This window comes from Apiospora aurea (genome assembly GCF_038362705.1).
Source record: "Apiospora aurea strain CBS 24483 chromosome Unknown utg000001l_segment0_segment0, whole genome shotgun sequence".
Lineage (NCBI taxonomy): Eukaryota > Fungi > Ascomycota > Sordariomycetes > Amphisphaeriales > Apiosporaceae > Apiospora > Apiospora aurea.
The window spans coordinates 5,255,874-5,275,601 of NW_027117388.1; the positions used below are offsets into that span (position 1 = coordinate 5,255,874).

At 44.7% G+C, this 19,728-nt stretch overlaps 4 protein-coding genes across 4 annotated transcripts; 1 reads left to right on the forward strand and 3 right to left on the reverse strand.

Annotated features, from left to right (window-relative positions):
• Positions 1–6,984: 6,984 nt before the first annotated feature.
• PG986_001607 (uncharacterized protein) lies at positions 6,985–7,320 on the reverse strand (the record flags this gene model as incomplete). Its single annotated transcript, XM_066837829.1, has 1 exon — positions 6,985–7,320. The coding sequence occupies one exon, from the start codon at positions 7,318–7,320 to the stop codon at positions 6,985–6,987; it is 336 nt and encodes a 111-aa protein (XP_066706722.1).
• A 609-nt stretch (positions 7,321–7,929) lies between these two features.
• On the reverse strand, positions 7,930–8,488 carry PG986_001608 (uncharacterized protein; the record flags this gene model as incomplete). The annotated part of the gene is made up of 4 exons (XM_066837830.1): positions 7,930–7,985; positions 8,074–8,141; positions 8,329–8,353; positions 8,434–8,488. The coding sequence occupies 4 exons, from the start codon at positions 8,486–8,488 to the stop codon at positions 7,930–7,932; spliced, it is 204 nt and encodes a 67-aa protein (XP_066706723.1).
• A 2,424-nt stretch (positions 8,489–10,912) lies between these two features.
• Positions 10,913–15,477, forward strand: PG986_001609 (uncharacterized protein; the record flags this gene model as incomplete). Its single annotated transcript, XM_066837831.1, has 8 exons — positions 10,913–10,954; positions 11,305–11,543; positions 11,604–11,704; positions 11,753–12,124; positions 12,457–12,793; positions 13,017–13,963; positions 14,020–14,786; positions 15,148–15,477. The coding sequence occupies 8 exons, from the start codon at positions 10,913–10,915 to the stop codon at positions 15,475–15,477; spliced, it is 3,135 nt and encodes a 1,044-aa protein (XP_066706724.1).
• Positions 15,478–17,482: 2,005 nt separating this feature from the next.
• PG986_001610 (uncharacterized protein) lies at positions 17,483–19,042 on the reverse strand (the record flags this gene model as incomplete). The annotated part of the gene is made up of 1 exon (XM_066837832.1): positions 17,483–19,042. One exon carries the CDS (start codon positions 19,040–19,042, stop codon positions 17,483–17,485), a length of 1,560 nt encoding a protein of 519 aa, XP_066706725.1.
• Between the last annotated feature and the right edge of the window lie 686 nt (positions 19,043–19,728).

Sequence of the window (19,728 nt, forward strand, 5' to 3'; positions counted from 1 at the left end):
TAAAAACTAAAATAAATTGTTAATACGATTATTAAAAGGCTTTTTACGAGGATTTTAAATTTATTTTTATTTAATTTACGCTAATCGCGAATATAAAAGCGAAATACGGGATTATTAACGAAAATATTTAGAATTTCGACGAAACCGGCTTTATAATAAGTATAATCGGGTTAATACTCGTTATAATACGCGCCGAGTAATATAAAAAAGCGAAGTCGGTTTAGTTTAATAATCGGGAATAAGTAACGGCGATTAAATATATTAATTCGTAGGGTTAGTATATTCCGCCGTTTTTAATCGTTTAAAGTTAATATTACCTCGCGAATTAATCCCGCGAAACCGATTTACTAAGCGATTAAGTAATTAAGCCGATTTTTAATAATTAAATTAATAACGAGATAGGCTTAAATTAGATTAAGTATTTCGATAAATATACTAGATTATAAACGAAGGGTCGTTACCGCCTTTTAATTCTTAACGGCTACGAGAGCTATATTTCGGCCGAATTCGAAGTATACTATTAAAATAACGATATTATTACTATTAATATACCTCTTTATTTATCGTATTTATTTTAACTTCTCGATATAGTATTTTATTCGCCTTTAAAGCGTGTTTATTTAAAAAAATCGAGTTATTTATTAAAGCTTTTATAAACTATATTACTAAACTCGAATTCTTTATCGCTTTTAAAGCCGCGTATTTTATTATTTTTACGGAAATTAATATTAAATCTAGATTTAACGTATTTAGTTTAGTACTTTATAACCTTAACGAAATAATTAATAAGCTAAATATGCGTCTCCGAACGCCTATACTTAACCTATCCCGTTTAAAGACGGCTAATACCTACGACCCTTAAACGCCGTCTAACCCCTAATAAATAATTAAACACTTTATTTATATTAAAAAAAAGGTGTCTATCTATTAAAAAAGCTCTTCGACGCCGATTTTAAATACGGTAAACTAAATAGCGAAAAATATAATTAAAATAGCTTATAAAATAACCCTTATACGTAATAGGATATATATTAAAAGAGGTTAATTTAGCATTTTCTAAACGCCGAAAAGCTAAAAAATCGCGAGTTTAGCTTAAAAGAGCCCTTACTATTAAAAAATCTTAGTAATTATAAAACGAAAAGGTAAAAAGGAAGTGTTTAGCGCCCGATAAAAATAAAAATAAAGGTTCGTCGAAACGGAGGGCGACCGGTAAAAAGCGTTGTGGTGTTTACGGCGAAATAGGTTACAATACGCGAATATATAAAAAAATATAAAATTAAGCGAGGAATCGGATAGCGAATAGTTTTAATTAATTTTAAACGTTATAATTAAATTAATTTATATAAAAAAGTCGAGAAGTAAAAAAGGTGCGTCGCTAAGTAATATACGTCGCGTAGTGATAAACCACGTTATTATATTATAAAGTATTTTAATTAAATTTTATATAAGTTAAACTTAATTAAGTAATTAAAAATTCTTTATAAAATACTTATAGGTTATTTAATTAAATAACCTAAGTTTAAATAATAATAGTTTTCTTTAACGTAATCATTAATTTTAAAAGTTTTATTTATAATTATATTAGGTAAAATATAACCTTTATTAATCCCCCCCCTTCCCCCCTTTAAATAACTTATACATTCCGTAATTTCCCATTAAAATTAATAAGATTTAAAACTTAATATAAAATTAAATAAAATAGGTAAAAATATAGAATTTTAATTATAAAGTAATAACGTGGTTTATTACTACGTAACGTATATCACTTAGCGACGCACCTTTTTTACTTCTCGACCTTTTTATATAAATTAATTTAATTATAACGCTTAAAATTAATTAAAACTACTCGTTATCCGATTCCTCGTTTAATTTTATATCTTTTTTATATATTCGCGTATTATAATTTATTTTGCCGTAAATATTATAACGCTTTTTATTAATCGCCCTCCGTTTTAACGAACCCCTATTTTTATTTTTATCGAGCATTAAACGCTTCCTTTTTACTTTTTTATTTTATAGCTATTAAAATTCTTTAATAATAAGGGTTTTTTTAAGTTAAACTCGCGATTTTTTAGCTCTCCGGTGCTTAAAAAGTGTTAAATTAGCCTCTTTTAATATATATATTTTATCGCGTATAAGGGTTATTTTATAAGCTATTTTAATTATACTTTTCGCTATTTAGTTAACCGTATTTAAAATCGGCGTTAAAGAGCTTCCTTAATAAGTAAATACCTTTTTTTAATATAAATAAAGTGCTTAATTATTTATTAAGGGTTAAATAGCGTTTAAGGGTTGTAGGTATTAGCCGTCTTTAAACGGGATAGGTTAAGTATAGGCGTTCGGAGACGTATATTTAGCTTATTAATTACTTTATTAAGGTTATAAGGTATTAAATTAAATATATTAAATTTAAATTTAATACTAGCTTCCGTAAAAATAATAAAATACGCGGCTTTAAAGGTAATAAAGAATTTAAGCTTAGTAATATAGTTTATAGAAGCTTTAATAAATAACTCGACTTTTTTCGAATAAATATACTTTAAAAGCGAATAAAATATTATATCGAGAGGTTAAAGTAAATGCGATAAATAGGGAAGTATATTAATAATAATAATATCGTTATTTTAATAATATACCTCGAATTCGGCTGAAATATAGCTTTTATAGTTATCGAGAATTAAGAGGCGGTAGCGACTTTTCGTTTACGATTTAATATGTTTATCGAAGTGCTTAATTTAATTTAAGCTTATTTTATTATTAGTTTAGCTATTAAAAGTTAACTTAATTACTTAGGCGCTTAGTAAATCGATTTCGCGGGATTAATTTACGAGGTAATATTAACTTTAAACGATTAAAAACGGCGGAATAAATTAGCCTTATAAATTAATATATTTAATCGTCGTTATTTATTCTCGATTATTAAGTTAAACCGATTTCGCCTTTTTACGCCGTTTAGCGTGTATTACGACGAGTATTAACTCGATTATATTTATTATAAAGCCGGTCTCGTTAAAATTTTAAATATTTTCGTCGATAATCCTATATTTCGCCTTTATATTTACAATTAGTGTAAATTAAATAAAAATAACTTTAAAATCCTCGTAAAAAGCCTTTTAATAATTATATTAACGATTTATTTTAGTTTTTAAGTTCGGGTTACGGTTAATAAAGTGCTTAATTTAATGTTTATCGATACGGTTACCGCCGCGCGATATAGTAAAAAGATTAGCTATATTTTTATATTAGCGAAATCGGGAGGTATTCTTTAAATATTTAAATTAATTATATATTTACGAAATACCTCTTTTTTAATTAGATTTATTTTATATAGTTTTAATCGAATTTCGCGTTTTAAAGTTCGGCTATAAATTCGATAGCGTAAAATTAATTCGGATATATTATAAACTTTTATTATTACTTTTTAACTTATTTAATTCGGTTTATTTCGTATCGCTTAAATTATTAAAACTATTCGATCTTTTTAAAATTAATTAAATATTATAGTTATAAAAATATTACGCGTTAAAGTTTAATTATATTAAAATTAAATTAAAGTGCGTCGCTAAGTAATATACGTCGCGTAGTAATAAACCACGTTATTTAATATATTATAATATAAATAACGTTTTATTATATATTATAATATACGTAATATTAATAATAAATACGTAATAAAAAAAGCTTAAAAAAGTATATTAAATAAAATATTTAATATATTATCGGTACTTAATAAAAAATAAGCTAACCTAGCTCCACTAGTATAAATTAGTACCAGAACAGCTATACGCCCTAAGGGACATGCAATCTACATTAATACATGATTCTACGCGTCTGACATCCAATGCCCCGCGAGGGGAATACGCGAAAAATAGGACACGATGATGCCCTAGCAGCAGGAACTAACGACCAAATGGCCCGAGTAGCAAAGACAGCAGTGCAGCACATCAGCAAGTATCATCCCGGACAAGCTGCATTTTTCACGCCAACACCAAGCTTCTTCTCACCCAACCGATGAGTTACTCCTGTAGATCAGTACACCTACTTGTCAACGACAATTTCTCAGCTTCGAGGTCGTCGCAACTTATATCGGCCCTTGTCCTACGACCGGCATGCCGGCTCTTCGCACTCAGCTCATTCCACGCATGTTTGCCCAGGTGGGGTGACATGGCCTGCGGGCGCCGGTCTTGGCCGGCGGGATCGAGAAATGATCGGTTGTCTTTCGCAGGAGAAATGGCGCCGGGAGGGTGAGCCGTTATCTGCAGCAGAGAAACTATTAGGTAACACACTCTGGAAAGCTCCGGCTTCGATATTCCCGTGCAGCTTTCGACTAACGCTCGATATCTTATACCCCCGGCGGCCCGCCACTTGCCATATAGCCATGTAGACTGGCAGAATCACAATACTCGTCACGGCGCTAGCTTACTCATATCTGCGAACCACCTACGTTGACGGCACGACCCGAAAAGTCCGACCCAATGGCATCTGCTTGTTCGAGTCCGACCCCGGCTACCCCATCCAGAGACACTCGTACCTCAAGAGCCTGACACAACCAGCTGTGTGCTTTTTGTCACCTATCCTCGCCCCGTCCCCGTCCTACTACCTGCGGCAAGATATGCTAAATTGTACGGGTAAACTTTGGATAGAGACTCCACCGGCAACTACCAGATGCCGCGTAAGGGATTGAACGCGGACACGCCCGCCCCCTAAATCTGGCGCCCCGATTCGCCAATGCCCCAGTGGCCGGCATATGCCCGAACATGCCATCTATAGCCCTAGTAAGGAATAGCTTTGCCTATCCATGTTTGTTCATGACTTCGTTGAATACTAAGAGTCATCCACCCAGTAGGGGTTACGTAACAAGTCATATTATCTGTGATGGCTTGTGGTGCCTCCATTTAAACGATATACCGAGGCATCTTCCCCGAGATGCTTTGCTCTTCCCGCACCCTTCATTGATCTCAAGTAAACAACTCTTAGTATCGGAGTATTGGTTAGTAAAACCAAGTGTCAATGATTGTCTGAGGTTTCAGGACTGTTGGTATGTCAGTACTATCGAGCCATGTATCGAAGAAAACCAAATTCTACTGCTTGTACTCGGCGAAATTCTTGTTATGCTGAGAAACACTAGAGGCTATCCCAATTACGACGACGGCATGTGCGTTTGGTTTGCTGTCACTGGCAATCTCGCTACCGACAAGCTCACGTCACAAAAGTTAACAGCAACTAGTAAGACTTGTGATCGGAGAGTGCCCCCAAGTAGTAGGCGCTTTCGCGCGCTCCGAAAAGCAATGAATGCCTTTCCAACCGCTGCAGGCTCTTAGAGAGAAAAGTTCCCTGTGGAAATTCCATATTGAACCAAAACCTGCCGGGCAGCCGCGCTCTGTTGCTCCTAAGTCTCGAGGATGGAAACGAGAAGAGGTGTCTTTATATACCCAAATCACCCCTCTTCAGGTCGGAAACCCCTCCAGGGTGCCCATAGCCTCACTGTTGCTGTTGGAAGCATATGTACGCTTTCAGAATAGCTTCAGAATTCGGATGTTATACCTGTTTTTCTACAGTTTTGTGCGCACTAACTAGATTAGCAACGCCAAATTCTACTGGAGAAGGACACGCATCCGGCAATAACTTTGTCTGGCGTAAGCTTGGCTAAAGATGGCGTTACTATAGATATTGCCATCATTAAAGCTGATTGATGTGAACAGTAAAACTCAACTTTCGGTCGAAATGCTTGGCGGTAATGAATTCGTCCAGTTCCTCCGGTCTGGAGCGGAGATAACCCGGGGCGCCTCTCTGGTAAGCTGGGTCCTTCTGACGGGCTTGGGGCTGTTTTAACCTCGTCAGCATGAATTTTTGCTAGTCCCGGGAGATTATATACGAGGATCGGCACGATGGACCCTTCGAAGGTTATTATGCCTGTAAGGGACTTGTAGCCTATCGTGCTAGGCAATCCCTTCCAGAGGCCTGAATGGTTGGGCAACATCTCAAAGACTCGATAGGTCTTCATGGATGGTAGCAGTGACCTCCGACGCGGTATACCCTAGGTCAACGTTGAAGTTTTGCCAAAAGAAGCGAACTGACTACAGGATGGGTTGGGACTCTGCCAAAATTATAAATTGAAGCAGTGCTCCCGTTGATCTGAATATGCCGGCGATTTCTGGTTTTGGACGACCAAGCGATCAGCCAGTCACAACCGCACCTGCCGCCAGGATGATTGGAGCCTCTGTCGCTAATAAGCTGGTGGTTCTCATGGAAAGAAGGCAGTTCCTGCCTAGCCCTTTACAGTTGTCTCTGCTACTGGTTCAGAGCGTCGGTCGAGTTCACCTGGGCTGGAGTTGTGTTCTGCATATGTTCGCTCGTGGTCTGAGCCTGCTGTTCGAGATGACCTCAAACCTAGAACCTCTTTACGAGAGACTCACTTCAGTCGAATTCCCTAAATCCGAGCATGCACTGTCGATAAAGCCGGCCCCTGAATCGTATTTCCAGTACCAGTTAATAGGAGGCCGTCTGCTGTTGAGGATCATTCACTTGGTCGAGGGATGCAGGGCTACGAACCAATCAAACCCCCAAAAGGGGTTGCTTACGGCATCTTTCGACAGATTGCCACTCGACAACCTTACATAAAGGTCACAGCATCTTTCAATAGATGTGCGGGGCAAGGCCGCCACAATCAGCAGACGATCGGATCCTTTTAACTCTCATCACATTGGCCACCTTCCTAGTCTACACCATCTCCTACTTACATGTTCTAGGCTCGTATTCTTACCAGCGGAAGCCACCAAAAACGACACTATCTTATTCCTTTCGCGACCAAGTGAGAAAATGTCACAAAGGGGTGGGGTATCAGGCCGACTCCCAGTAGGTAAGTTAACGCGTCTCAGTTGTACACTGTTGCATAAGTACCTATCAGTATATTCCAAATTGCCTCGAATACTGACGCTTCTATTTACACAAGTCACCAAGTTCGCCGGACCCCATTGGTGTTCATCATCTCAAGCCCGTGGTGGTGGCGGCGAAACCCGGACCGAACCCGCCGAACCAGCCACGGCAAAACGCCGAGGGCAAGCCGTGGCCGGCGGGGACGGCGCACCGGCTACCGACATCAGCAATGAAAAGACCGACCAGGAGGAGTGGGATCTCTTGACGAGCCCGGGCCCGCACGAAGCCGACAATGAGACGGACAACTCGCGCGTGGCTCGGGGGCCCGGCTGGTCGTGCGGATTCAATATGGAGCTCGGCAGCGGCGATTGGAGGCTCTCCCTGTTGAGCTGGGAGAGGCGCGTCGGTAGCCAGGTGCAAGGGAAGCGCCCGGAGTGCAGTCATGGACCAGAACACCACGGGTTGTAGAAGTTTCGGGGATTTCTTGTTGTATAGTAGCAAGGACTTGGGGACGTTTGCCTTGATCTACTATATGAGGCGACGTTGACTTAGAGCTCGGGTGGCGCCAGTCCATGCTGGATCTGTCTTTTCCTCATTGGTTCCTTTGTCGCCGTAGCGCGTTATAGTTTCAAGCCACATCACATCTATGCCCCTCTAATCGGATCGTCCTGATATGAGCAGGGTACAATTTAAGGGGGGTTGAAACTTTTGTCTAACACGAAGTACATCTGGGTACGAGGCGGCTAGGAGGTCAACGAAGGCACGCAGTGAGAAAGGCGAGTCCAATGATAAGTCTCTTATTGAACACTAGTAGGAAAGAGGTCGTGCCCTCGTATGATACCCATAATGAAATAACCCAACAATGCAACCAATGGTCGTTTCGTTCATCTCCCTCCGACCTCATGCCAATATCTCACAGCTGCGAATCTCGATGCGCTTGTTGTCGTCCGCCAATAACGAAAGGGGGTCGACTGCGGGCTGAGCATGCCCTCAAGTCGCCGACACCACAGGTTCTCCCTCGCTTCGGTTTGCCTTAACAACAGTCGCAACATTCTAGACAGCATTCACACGATTCGCCGCAGAGCCAACAGCAGCACAATGTCGCGAGACTACAATCGTAGAGCAGATGTTAGTTACAGGACTATGCGACCGCTCCGAAGGCATGATGGATCGGAGATGGGCTGGGTGGGGACTCACCATCCGTAGAGGCAGCCATGGCTCTTTTCTTGCTGCTGGGGTGGCGGAGGTTGTTGCTGGTAGTACATCTGGGACATCACAAGTCAGACATGATTGTAAGCGCGGCGACCGCGAACCGAGACAGATTGGTCGAGTTCGCGGCTCGAGGCGCCCGGCAGAACAACACCATCGGTCCCTTCCCAAGCGAGAGAAGACGACATTTATAAGAGGGGGGGGACGTAGATGGCGAGGTCGCAAGGCGATGGTTCAACATACCGGCTGCTGAGGAGGAGGATAGGGACTGTGGAACAATTAGCTTAAGGGCCCTTCACATACACCTGGTCACTGCTATCATTGAAGCGCGAGAGGGGGCACACGAACCCTTGGGCGTATCCTTGAGGGGAGGGCCCTGCTGATAATAGCCCTGCTGAGACATGATGCCGATAGTTGGACAGGTGGATGGTCTTTTTTAGATCGCAAACGCGCTTTCGCTTAAACTTTCGATGCGTGGAAAGTGAAGATGTATGTTGCAGGAACTCAGAACCGACGGCGGTTTGAGATCGGTGGACTTTTTGTTTGGCTGGTTTGTGGCGGTGCTTGGTCGCGAAGACTGTCTGACAGAGGAAACGCCGGCGAAAGTTATGTATGTCAAGAAGAGTCGGTAGAAATAAGGGTTCAATCGGGACAGTGGAGCTGGGGCTTTGGGGGACAATATCAAGAGGGGACAGATGGGAAAACGCGGGCAGCGAGCGGGCGAAGTAGTGGCCGCGCAGAAAACAAAAAAGGCCCCCCCAGCAGCCCGGGAGGCCGAGAGTGGCCTGGGAGGCCTGGGAGGCATGGGAACGGCGAAGGGTGCATTTTGGAAACTCAATATGACCGCCGAGACCAGAGGCCGCGCAATTCCGAGCCACAACTGTTCCTGCTGCCGGGGCGTGATTGGCTGCATCGTCACTCGGCATGCTTGGGTCGCCTGGGCGCGTCTCGCTGACGGGCTCTGCGCCTCCATCTAACCCTTGTCAGACTGATACATGGTGTGCCGACTCTGCCGAGTGCCATCCAAATGATCCCAAATGGGGTGCTTGGCCTCTTGGCGGCTCCCGTCACCCCCAGATCCTCAAATTGCACAGCCCACAACAATCGGCATCCACTAGCCGCAGCCACGGGAGGCGGCGCATCGTCGCGTAGGACACATGCATGCATCGGGACACATTTGCTTCCTGTGGATTTCCGGCGATCCGCTGCTGCTGCTGCTGCTGCTGCTGCTCTTTCTCCATTCATGGGGCTACTATCGAAAGAAACGCGGCAACATTGACCCTATCAGCCTGAACTAAGCCCCGCGTGGTTTGGGATGCGAATGGCAGTATGTGCCTAGGTAGGTAGTCATGAATAGGAAACGTTTGGACGGGACCAACGCCTGATCCCTCACGTGCGACCGAGATTGTTGAACGGGAACATCCGCTGGTAAGGCGTTGGCTACAGTGGGATGACCGGCGGGTATTAGTCTGCTTCGAACATGAGACGAACGACAGTACATGGAGTAAACACATGTAATAACCGATGTGCATAAGTGAGTAAACGTGGTGCGTGGTGCGATCCCACTAGGGATTTTACTGGATCGATTGCAGGACAAGTGACAACCAATTTGCATCCACTATTTATTCCGGCACCGACATACGCTACTGTCCCAGAGGGTCGGTCGGGCATGGGGCTCCGCTTATGCGACCGGCGCTTGCGGCTCGGGCTGCGGGCTGCGGGCTGCGGGCTGCGGGCTGCGGGCCTTAGTGCATGTTTATGGCAAACCATTATTACCATAGATCCAATAGCTGCTCTTTCAAGCCATCACGACGATCCCACTGGCGAACCACAACTTGGGCAATTGATGCAAATATTATGACATTAGAGTATTACATCCCTATACATATCTCATACGTCATTGACGACATCAGTAGGTCTGCCATTTCTCTCCCGCAATGGTATTTTTTGTTCTCTTGCTGTTCGACTCAAACCAGCACAGGCCAGCAGAAGCAAGTGACTCAAAACCAAGCAAACTCAACACACATCGACTCAAAAAGAAGGTATTAAATTATACCCTAATTCCCCCAACTCCTCCCGCAATGCTCCTATCTAGCTAGGTGTATTACCTGTCCGACTCTTGTATGCCATTGTGTCATATTCGAGCCGGTGATCTGCTGACTACACGGCACCCATGATGTTAGGCAAGGCGCCTCTATCAACATGTGACTACCCATCCGGAGCCGATGGCTGCGGTGTTGTCGTCGTAAGTATCAACAGTCGCAAAACGTACGAAGACACTTCGGCGGTAAACCAGACCAGTGATCTCAGTCTTCATCGACTGCCTTTACTCTCCCACCTCGACCAAGGGCCGGAAGACAACCCAAGGCTCTTGTTTCTAGTGCGGTCGTGGTTATTAGCAAGACTTGACTAATTCCTACTTGGAACTTGCTGAATGGACCTAAAGCAAACAAGGCGACATCACAGAACCTAATTCTGGGATGCGTCTGCAACTTCAGTCCAGTCAGGCCTATTCTTCTTTTCATCATCAGTGTGATCCACACGGCCGTGTTTTGATATAAATTCCAGTCAAAAATACGACGCGCTACCCATAGATTGTTCAATAGTTTCTGCCAAAACGTATTCGTTCATGAACCCAAAAGAACTTCCAATGTATGTAGTTTGGTTTGGCTCAGAAATTGCTTCTGGATCATGGCAGTGTGTCCTGAAAGTCTTCGGGCCTTCAGTCACTTTCACAACACCCGGTGCCCACCTATTGCGTATTTTGGCAGTGTTTACTGCCTTGGGCCAATCTCCAGACACTAGGTAGGTACTTACCTTAGGTACCATGCATCCGACTTCTTCAACATTCAAGATTGCTGCCCATCTGGTAAATGGATCTGGACCCCACCACTACCTGCAGACCTTCTCCTACATGTCACCTGCAAGTGCTGATTCATCCTCATCTTGACTTTGTATTCACTGCCCCATTCCCACCTCGTTGCATTGCGTTCAACTTTTCCACCGCCAACAATCTTCCTTGTCAATATGAGCTAGACCTACTTCCTTGCCCACTTTCTACCAACACACACCCAAGGTTCAGACGAGTTCATATTATGCTAGAGAGGCTGTTGATTGCTACCCGCTTTCCTGGTGGCCTCTCTAGAAGCTGTCTACAGCCACCTGGTCCTTCCACCAAAGGTACCAGGAGGTCAAGACAATGACCTGGATTCGATCCAGAACGATATCCTAAGAAGACTGCTTGAAGCATGCCATTGCCTGCGCAACATCACAGGTCCCGAGCTGGAGGGCACCTGGGACGCTGTTGCAAAGTCGCTCCAGATTTGCCGACAACTCAACCAGGGTCGATTGGACAAGGACGAGCTGGCGCAAGCCTTCAAGAGACTCGACAATGAGCACATATTGATTTTGTACGTCGTACAGCAAAATGCGGCACTCGTCATACGACGCCATTTTTCGTAAGTCCTATATTTATATGCCATCGCATTTGGTCTGATTACCAACTTTGTATCCTGCAGTGCTGGTGAAGACCGAATCATATTCGAGTCCTTTGAGGTATCGTCGCCTCCGTCTCAAGTACTTACTGCAGAGGATTCTCTCCAATGGGATTTCCCAGGCCGTTCGGCCGATAATTCGACCAGAGATTTCTAAACAATTGGTTTCCAAGAAAGCTTATCTCTCTTTCTCGAACAAGCAAGCCTCGAGAGCCTTCAGTCCCTTACAGCAAAGGTTGAGAAGGCCGGCGTTTCTGTTATCGAGCCACGTTCTACCGTCGACCCTGCTTTGCTATCGCAAATGCTCATGTCTTTACTGGAGGCAGTGGGGGTATCCTATGATGCCCCCCGGCTTCAGAAACGGGTTCGCGATGATGTGAACCTTGACAACGCTGAATTGCCATGGAGGAGGCTACCCTTTTGGCTGCTTCTTCGGGTTTCCATTCCCAGATTCCTCAAGATTCGACTTGGTGATGATGAAGGACAGGCATGCTACAAAGTGCTGATTGCGATGTTGCTTGCCCATCTTCTCGACGATTGTGCGAGTAAGCTGAATGCAGAGTCGACGGTGCTACTCCAAAATAAGCTATGTCGTCGCCTTGCAAAGCTTTCCAAGCACGCCTCATCGTCCCAAAGGCGCTCTTGTTACAGACAGCACAGATAATGCAATCGAGAATCGGCGTTCTAGTTGGCCGTCCAATCATGCATATACCCTTTACCCGACGTACGCCAACTTCGCCGCATATGGTCACCTTATACGAGGGACTCCACAAACGGGTGATGGTGTCACGGGGTATTATGATCACTACTCCAGAATCCGTTCTTTCCTTCAAGTTGAGTGGTTTGCAAAAGTTGAGAGGCTGCAAATTGACTACAGCGTCAGGATTGGTTGCTATTCAAGGATGGATGTCAAAGCATTGTCGCGACGTGTTGGACGAGTCTGATTTCACATTGGCCGTAAAGACACAGCTCATCTATCCCAGTGGTAGCCAGGAAGCACTGGATGGCCATCCACATCGCTGGTTAATCGCCCAAAGCATCCTCGACCTTGTTGAAGAACAGCTAATCTATGTGGAACATAGGCTTCTAAAGGGTATTACTTTCATTCGACGAGGAGACACTTATCCTACAGTGCATTTCCTGAATGTTCAGGCTGAATATCTTAGAACTCTGATAACACAGCAAATTGCAACTGGAAAAGTTCTTGGGCTCCGGTTCTCGGGCCATACCAACTCCAATACGCCAGTGGACGTCGCAGAGGTGCTGTCTAGTGCAGTTTTTGCCTCAGACCATATACTGGAAGTATCGCGGTGTTTTCACCGAGCCGCAAATAGCTTTCAGATGTCTCCATCTCTTGAGAGGCCTGCTGAGGAACAACATTCTGGTTTCCTGCCTAAAGAAAAGATGGAATGTGCAGTACGGTCTTCACGAATCTAGTGATCCGATTGCGGTTCCATTTGAAGCCGAAGGCATCCCGCACCCTCAGGCTGAGTTTGGTCATCCAGACGCTGCAATCATTCTGAATTGCCTATCTTATTACTACACAGGAGTCAACTTGGCACAGATGATGCAGGGTCTACAACTGGTTCTGGATTCAGACGATCCTGCTGCCGAGTTCGACCGATGGACAGAAGGCTGCCGGGGTGTCCCAGAAACGCTTCGAAACGTCAACAACATAAACTCGGAAGACGAGAAGCAAATGAGAGCTCTTTGGCGATATTTGCGTTACAGCAGAAACGTGCTAGATCATTTCATGAACAATTTTGTATTTCCCAATCATGCGAGGCAGTTTTCTGTCAAACTCCAAGCATCAGGATGGGATTTGCCGCAATTCTCGCCCACAGGCAATCATCAGAGATCTAGCAGTTTCAGCGGAACAAACGGCAATAAATGGATGCTTCCATTGACTATTCATCAGAAGGACCTCCCTGCACTCCATCACACAAACGCCGAGGTCTTGACCTACCTACTACGGTCAGGAAAGGGAGAGTATGTAACGGCCATGTGCACAAAGACTAAAAAAGCATGGGCAGAACAGCAATTGTTACAGGCAATCTACGACAAAGAGATTCGAGTCCTTATTGACGCAGGGGCATACATACTAGATATGGATAACAAAACCGTTGCAAGGCAGTGGTTGGGAGTTGACAAGAAAGCAAAGGCCGCGGTTTATTTCAGGGACGACAACCGAGCTTGGGTCACATACAGAGAGAACAGGAAAGCAGATGCTCCGCTTCTTGCAACATCATTTGCAGATAAGCTGAAAGACTGTGTTGTATATCTTGACCAAGCCCATACCAGAGGCACCGACATGAAATTCCCGCCATTAGCAAAGGGTGCTCTTACGTTATCACTTGGACAAACCAAAGATTCTACAGTTCAAGGTAAGCTCGGACGACCACTACCTACGTACTGAATATATACTGACAAGGTATTGCAGCTGCGATGCGTCTACGACAACTAAAGACAACACAATCGCCTCTGTTTGTTGCACCACCTGAAGTATACCTCAGTATTCAAGACGTCTGCCAGAAGGACAGCAAACAGAACATCAACTCAGCTGATGTTGTCTACTGGCTCCTCGAACAAACCTGTGCCACCAATGAGCAGCTTCGGGGGCTCTTCTTCGCCCAAGGACAAGACTTCTGTCATCGTATGGATTCAGCATACCGCAACAAGGGTTTCCTCGAGGACAAGCAGCAGAGGATTGAGTACCTCAGTGTCTTGGAGCAGCCCGAACGTCAGACACTCGAAGAAATGTATGGCACTCGGTCTTCTACTGCTGCTGAAACAGCACCCTATTCTGAGGAAGCAATTATCAAGAGTTCTTCACAGAAATTGAATGATATTGCTGCAGACCTCCACGCAAAGCGCACATCAGCCAATGCTTCTAGCGGTCTCGATGTCTTGGGCGAAGTTGAACAGGAGCGAGAAGTTGAGTTTCAAGTCGAAGAGGTGCGTAACACCCACGAGCCTGTTGAATACAAGGCGCTTGTGTTCCCTGGTCTTCACCAAGACCTTCACGAGTTCGTGGCTTCTGGAAAGTTACGCCCCCGGTCTTCTTTCAGACATGCATTTACTGTTGCTGGCGAGACCGAGATTGGGGCAAAACATCGGATATCACAAGCATCAACAAGGCTTTTTGTCTCAACAGAGTTCGAAAAGACAATCGACGTCGTCCTGGGTCAGCGAAATGACAGTTTCATGGTAAGTGGCTCGATAACATTTTCTCCGTGTACGAGTTCTAATCAATCGCTTTGTTTTTGGCCGCAGCGTCCTGTTGAGTGGATTCTCTGGAGCCCGTCCGGCGAGACAGGCATAGTGATCATACGCGAGGAGGCGGAGCGCCTGCTGAGCTCTCTCAGGGGTCAGGTGCACCCGAAGGTGTATTTGCTCACCTATGCAGCACCTGTCACTAAGGATATGGAGACGTTAGGGCGTATGAACTTTTACTATACCAACCCTTCCTTCTGGTTACGAATTTCCTGCTTGGCTTCCTTTGGAGGTGGGCATCTTCGCGGGCCGGCTCTACCTAGACTTTGAGTCCTGGGCTGCGACCGCCCAACAGCTCCAGGCTGGCGGCAACAAAGAGAAAGGATGCCAGGAACATGTTCAGTTCTCAGCCGACGACCCTCGAGGGTTTCTCCTGGACTGGCTGGCATTTCGTCGACGCGGTCATAATATCCTTCACACGCCTATGGGCTATCTGTGCCAAGGTCGACAGCTGACAAAGGAGCATGCCTTCTTCTCTGAAGCTAGTGTTGAAGCAGCACCCTCAGCCGAGCCCACCGTCAGCGACGATTCTGCCTCCGAGATGGATGAGATTGAGGACTTGGATGAACCGGGTTCTGGAGAAGAGTTTGAGGAAGAACGAGATGAAGCCTGTAATGTACTTTGATATCTCTGGATTGTCCCGGGCCATTTGGCCATTTGGGCATACGTCTCGCTTGGCCAGGATATAGGCCAGGATACTATTTGCCACGCGCTGGTGATACAATTTGCTTGGTAGATGCGAACGATAGATAAAGTAATAAAAGAACCCCCGAAGCTATAGTATATAGCATGCTATGTAAATGTAAGCTCATTAACCCCCTCATTAACTCCCCCTTATTAACTAAGGGAAAAAAGATTAAAATAATAATACTAACGCCGTTAAATTCATTGATTTCATTACATATATATACTTTTATTTTATAGATCGGCGTAAATATAACGTGGTTTACTACTACGCGACGTATATTACTTAGCGACGCACTTTTTTTACTTTTTAACCCTTTTATATAAATTAATTTATTTATAACACTTAAAATTAATTAAAACTATTCGTTATTTAATTCCTTATTTAATTTTATATCTTTTTTATATATTCGTGTATTATAACTTATTTCGTTGTAAATATTATAGCGTTTTTTATTAATCGCTTTTCGCTTTAACGAACCTTTATTTTTATTTTTATTAAACGCTAAACGTTTTCTTTTTATTTTTATTAAACGCTAAACGTTTTCTTTTTATTTTTTTATTTTATAATTATTAAGATTCTTTAATAATAAGGGCTTTTTTAAATTAAACTCGCGACTTTTTTAATTCTTCGGCGCTTAAAAAGTATTAAATTAACCTCCTTTAATATATATATTTTATCGCGTATAAAGGTTTTTTATAGGCCATTTTAATTATACTTTTCGTTATTTAATTTACCGTATTTAAAATCGGCGTCGGAGAGCTTTCTTAATAAATAAATACCCTTTTTTTAATATAAATAAAGTACTTAGTTATTTATTAAAAGTTAAATAGCGTTTAAAGGTTATAAATATTAACCGTCTTTAAACGGGATAAGTTAAATATAAATATCCGGAAACGTATACTTAGCTTATTAATTACTTTATTAAGATTATAAAATATTAAACTAAATATATTAAATTTAAATTTAATATTAGTTTTCGTAAAAATAATAAAATACGCAGCTTTAAAAGCGATAAAGAACTTAAGCTTAATAATATAGTTTATAAAAGCTTTAATAAATAACTCGATTTCTTTTAAATAAATATACTATATAAAAAGGTCGAGAAGTGGAAAAAGTATATCGTTAAGTAATATGCGTCGCGTAGTAGTAAACTATATTAAACTTTTATTACTACTCTTTAATTTATTTAATTCGGTTCGTTTCGTATCGCTTAAATTATTAAAACTATCCGATCTTTTTAAAATTAATTAAGTATTATAATTATAAAAATATTACGCGTTAAAGTTTAATTATATTAAAATTAAATTAAAGTACGTCGCTAAATAATATACGTCGCGTAATAATAAACCACGTTATAGCTTATATATATTTAATTTAATCTAATTATTTTAATACAAATCTATACTTATAAAACTAATTCGGCTATTTATCGGTAAGAGCGGGCAATGTACCGCTACTTCCCATCTGACAGTGCCAACCACCTTATTTAACAGTTAGTAAGCTTACTTAATACGACCGGAATCCGACCAATTCCTCAAATCGAGATAAGTGGGCACCACCTTCCGTAAAATGGCTGCGGCGATGTTCTTTGGCCATTAGAAGTGCCGTAAAAGAAGAAGATTGATCAGAGGCATGTGCTCTGTCTGCTATAGTGGTCCTTGCCTTTTGGTACGGATTTTGGAGCCAATCGTTGCCCTTAGCAGTGCCAGACTTTGCACGTGCTGGTGCTGGCAGCGGAAGGTGCTACTGGTGATCGCTGCAGGTGGAACAGACAGCGGTTTACTTGACAAAGCAAGCACAGACAAACCCCCATGATTTCCCACATCAAGCCGGGCAACACGCATCACCAAAGATCTCATCCAAACAGGCACCCAGGTTTATGGCTTGGTTCTTTCTTACATTACACATTAAAACCGCTCGACTACTACTCGTACACGCATTTTCATTGCACCCGCCCCGACATGATATCGACATCCGCCAGCTTCACCGCCTTGGTTCGCTTGATGAGCTTGTGCCCTACGAACAGGACGACGAACAGAATCAGACTGATGTACGCCGCGAAGAAATCGCTGATGCTGAACTCGTTGATAAAGGCCGTGAAGCCGTTCGTGATCAGGATGAGCACGCAGAAGAACAATCCGAACCACGTCAGGTACGGCTGCAGAGGCGCGCGGTACGGCAGGATGGCCCGCGAGGTCCCCTTGTGCGCGAGGGCCTTCATGAAGCGCAGGTGGCAGATGCAGATGCATGACCAGGTGATGAAGCCGGCAATGGCAGTGACGTTGAGCAGCCAGTTGAAGACGTCGCCTCCGCTCTCGGAGAGGTTCATGTACGCGAGGAGGCCGATGGCTGAGGTCATGCCCACGGCGACGTAGGGGGTGCCGATCTTGTTGGTGCGTCGGACGAAGGCAGGCGCGTGGCCCTCGTTAGTAAGGGCGACGAGGATACGGCTGCCCGAGTACACGTTAGAGTTGGCGGCGGAGAGCACGGCCGTGAGGAGGACCGCGTTGATGATGTCGGGCAGGACCTTGACGCCTGCCAGCTTGGCGGCGATGACGAGAGGCGACGCGGAGGCGTCGGTCTTGCCGAGGTTCAGGTCCGGGTTGTCGGAGGGCACGAGGAGGCCGACGAAGAAGATGGTCGAGACGAAGAGCGACAGGATGCCCCAGAAGGTCCAGCGGATAGCCGAGGGGACGGCCTTGGCGGGGTCGGCCGTCTCACCGGCACCGACACCGACGAGCTCGGCACCCTGGTAGCTGAATCCGGCCGTCACCAAAACGGACCAGAACCCGACAAACTTTCCGGTGGCACCCGGCACGAGGTACTCGGTAAAGGGGCCCGGATGGACCCAGTTGTGGAAGCCGATATACCCCTGATCGCCGGCGCCAGCGTTAATGCAGATAGCAAAAATGATGAAGCCAACAATAGTCACAACTTTAATGCTCGAAAACCACATTTCGAACTCGCCGTACCAACGGATGGGCAGGAAGTTAATAGCAGTAAAGACGACCCAGAAAATGGTGATAAAGATGGCAATGCTAAGGCTAGCGTCCCAATACTGAATGATGAGGCCGGCAGCGGTCAACTCGAGGGCGAAGGTGATGGACCAGCTAAACCAGTAGATCCAGCCCATGGCGAAGCCGAGCGAGGGGTCGACGAAGCGGGAGGCGTAGACGGTGAAGGAGCCGGGCACGGGGATAAAGGAGGCCATCTCGCCCAGACTCGTCATGACGGAGAAGACGATGACGCCAACGAAGATGAAGGCGATGAGGGTGCTGACGGGTCCCGCCGTGTTGATGGCCTTGCCGCTTCCCAGAAACAGGCCGGTGCCTATAGTGCCACCGATGGCGAGGAACTGCAGATGATGGGACTGCATCCCACGCTTGAGCTCAGCGCCGCCGGCCTCGACATCCTTGCCGGAGCCGCTGAGCGAATTTGTGCCCTCATGGTGGGGGAGCTTGACTTCGGCGTCCTTGTTCGTCGACTCTTTTTCGCTGCTCATTATAGCCATGTCAAACCCGGAAGGGAGAGGAGGAAGAAGAAGAGTTGAGGCGAAAGCTACTCCTTCTCACGCGCAGACACACAAAGACAAAAAGTCAGTGGGCCGTCAAGGTGGTTAAGGTTTTGGCGATGCTAGAGGGAACCAGAGCAGGGGGGCCGAGGTACTGTGTCCCTTGTTGGTACCTTTCTGCGTGCTGGAGGTATATTCTATTACGAGAGAAGTGCCAAGAACAGAGAGCAAGAACGAGAATAAGGGGGGAAAGAGAAGCAAATGCGACCACGGGCTTTTATTAAAGAGACAGAAACCGTGCGATGTTCGGTTCAGTAGAGTCATGCTGGCTGCTTGCTTTACTTGGTGGTCCCCCAGACCCAGTCGCCAGATCCAGGCCGAATAGAGCAGCCCTTACCGACCATGGCAGAGGAAAAGACGCTCCTCGGTGGGTGGCTCCATAAGTTGAACGAAAATTTGCATCGCACGAACCACCAGGCAGTATGGGGAAAGGAGGACAGAAGGCGCGGGAGGAAAAATCATTTCACTATCTATTGCCCTGCAAGTCTGCTATGATTTTTTATGGAGGCGAGGCCATTCCACATGTAGCCTCTTCCCTTTTAGCCAGGGCAGACCAATGGATGGTGAGATGGCTAGAGATGGGCGCGCGGTGACGCCGTCGTCTCGTCTCGCTCTAT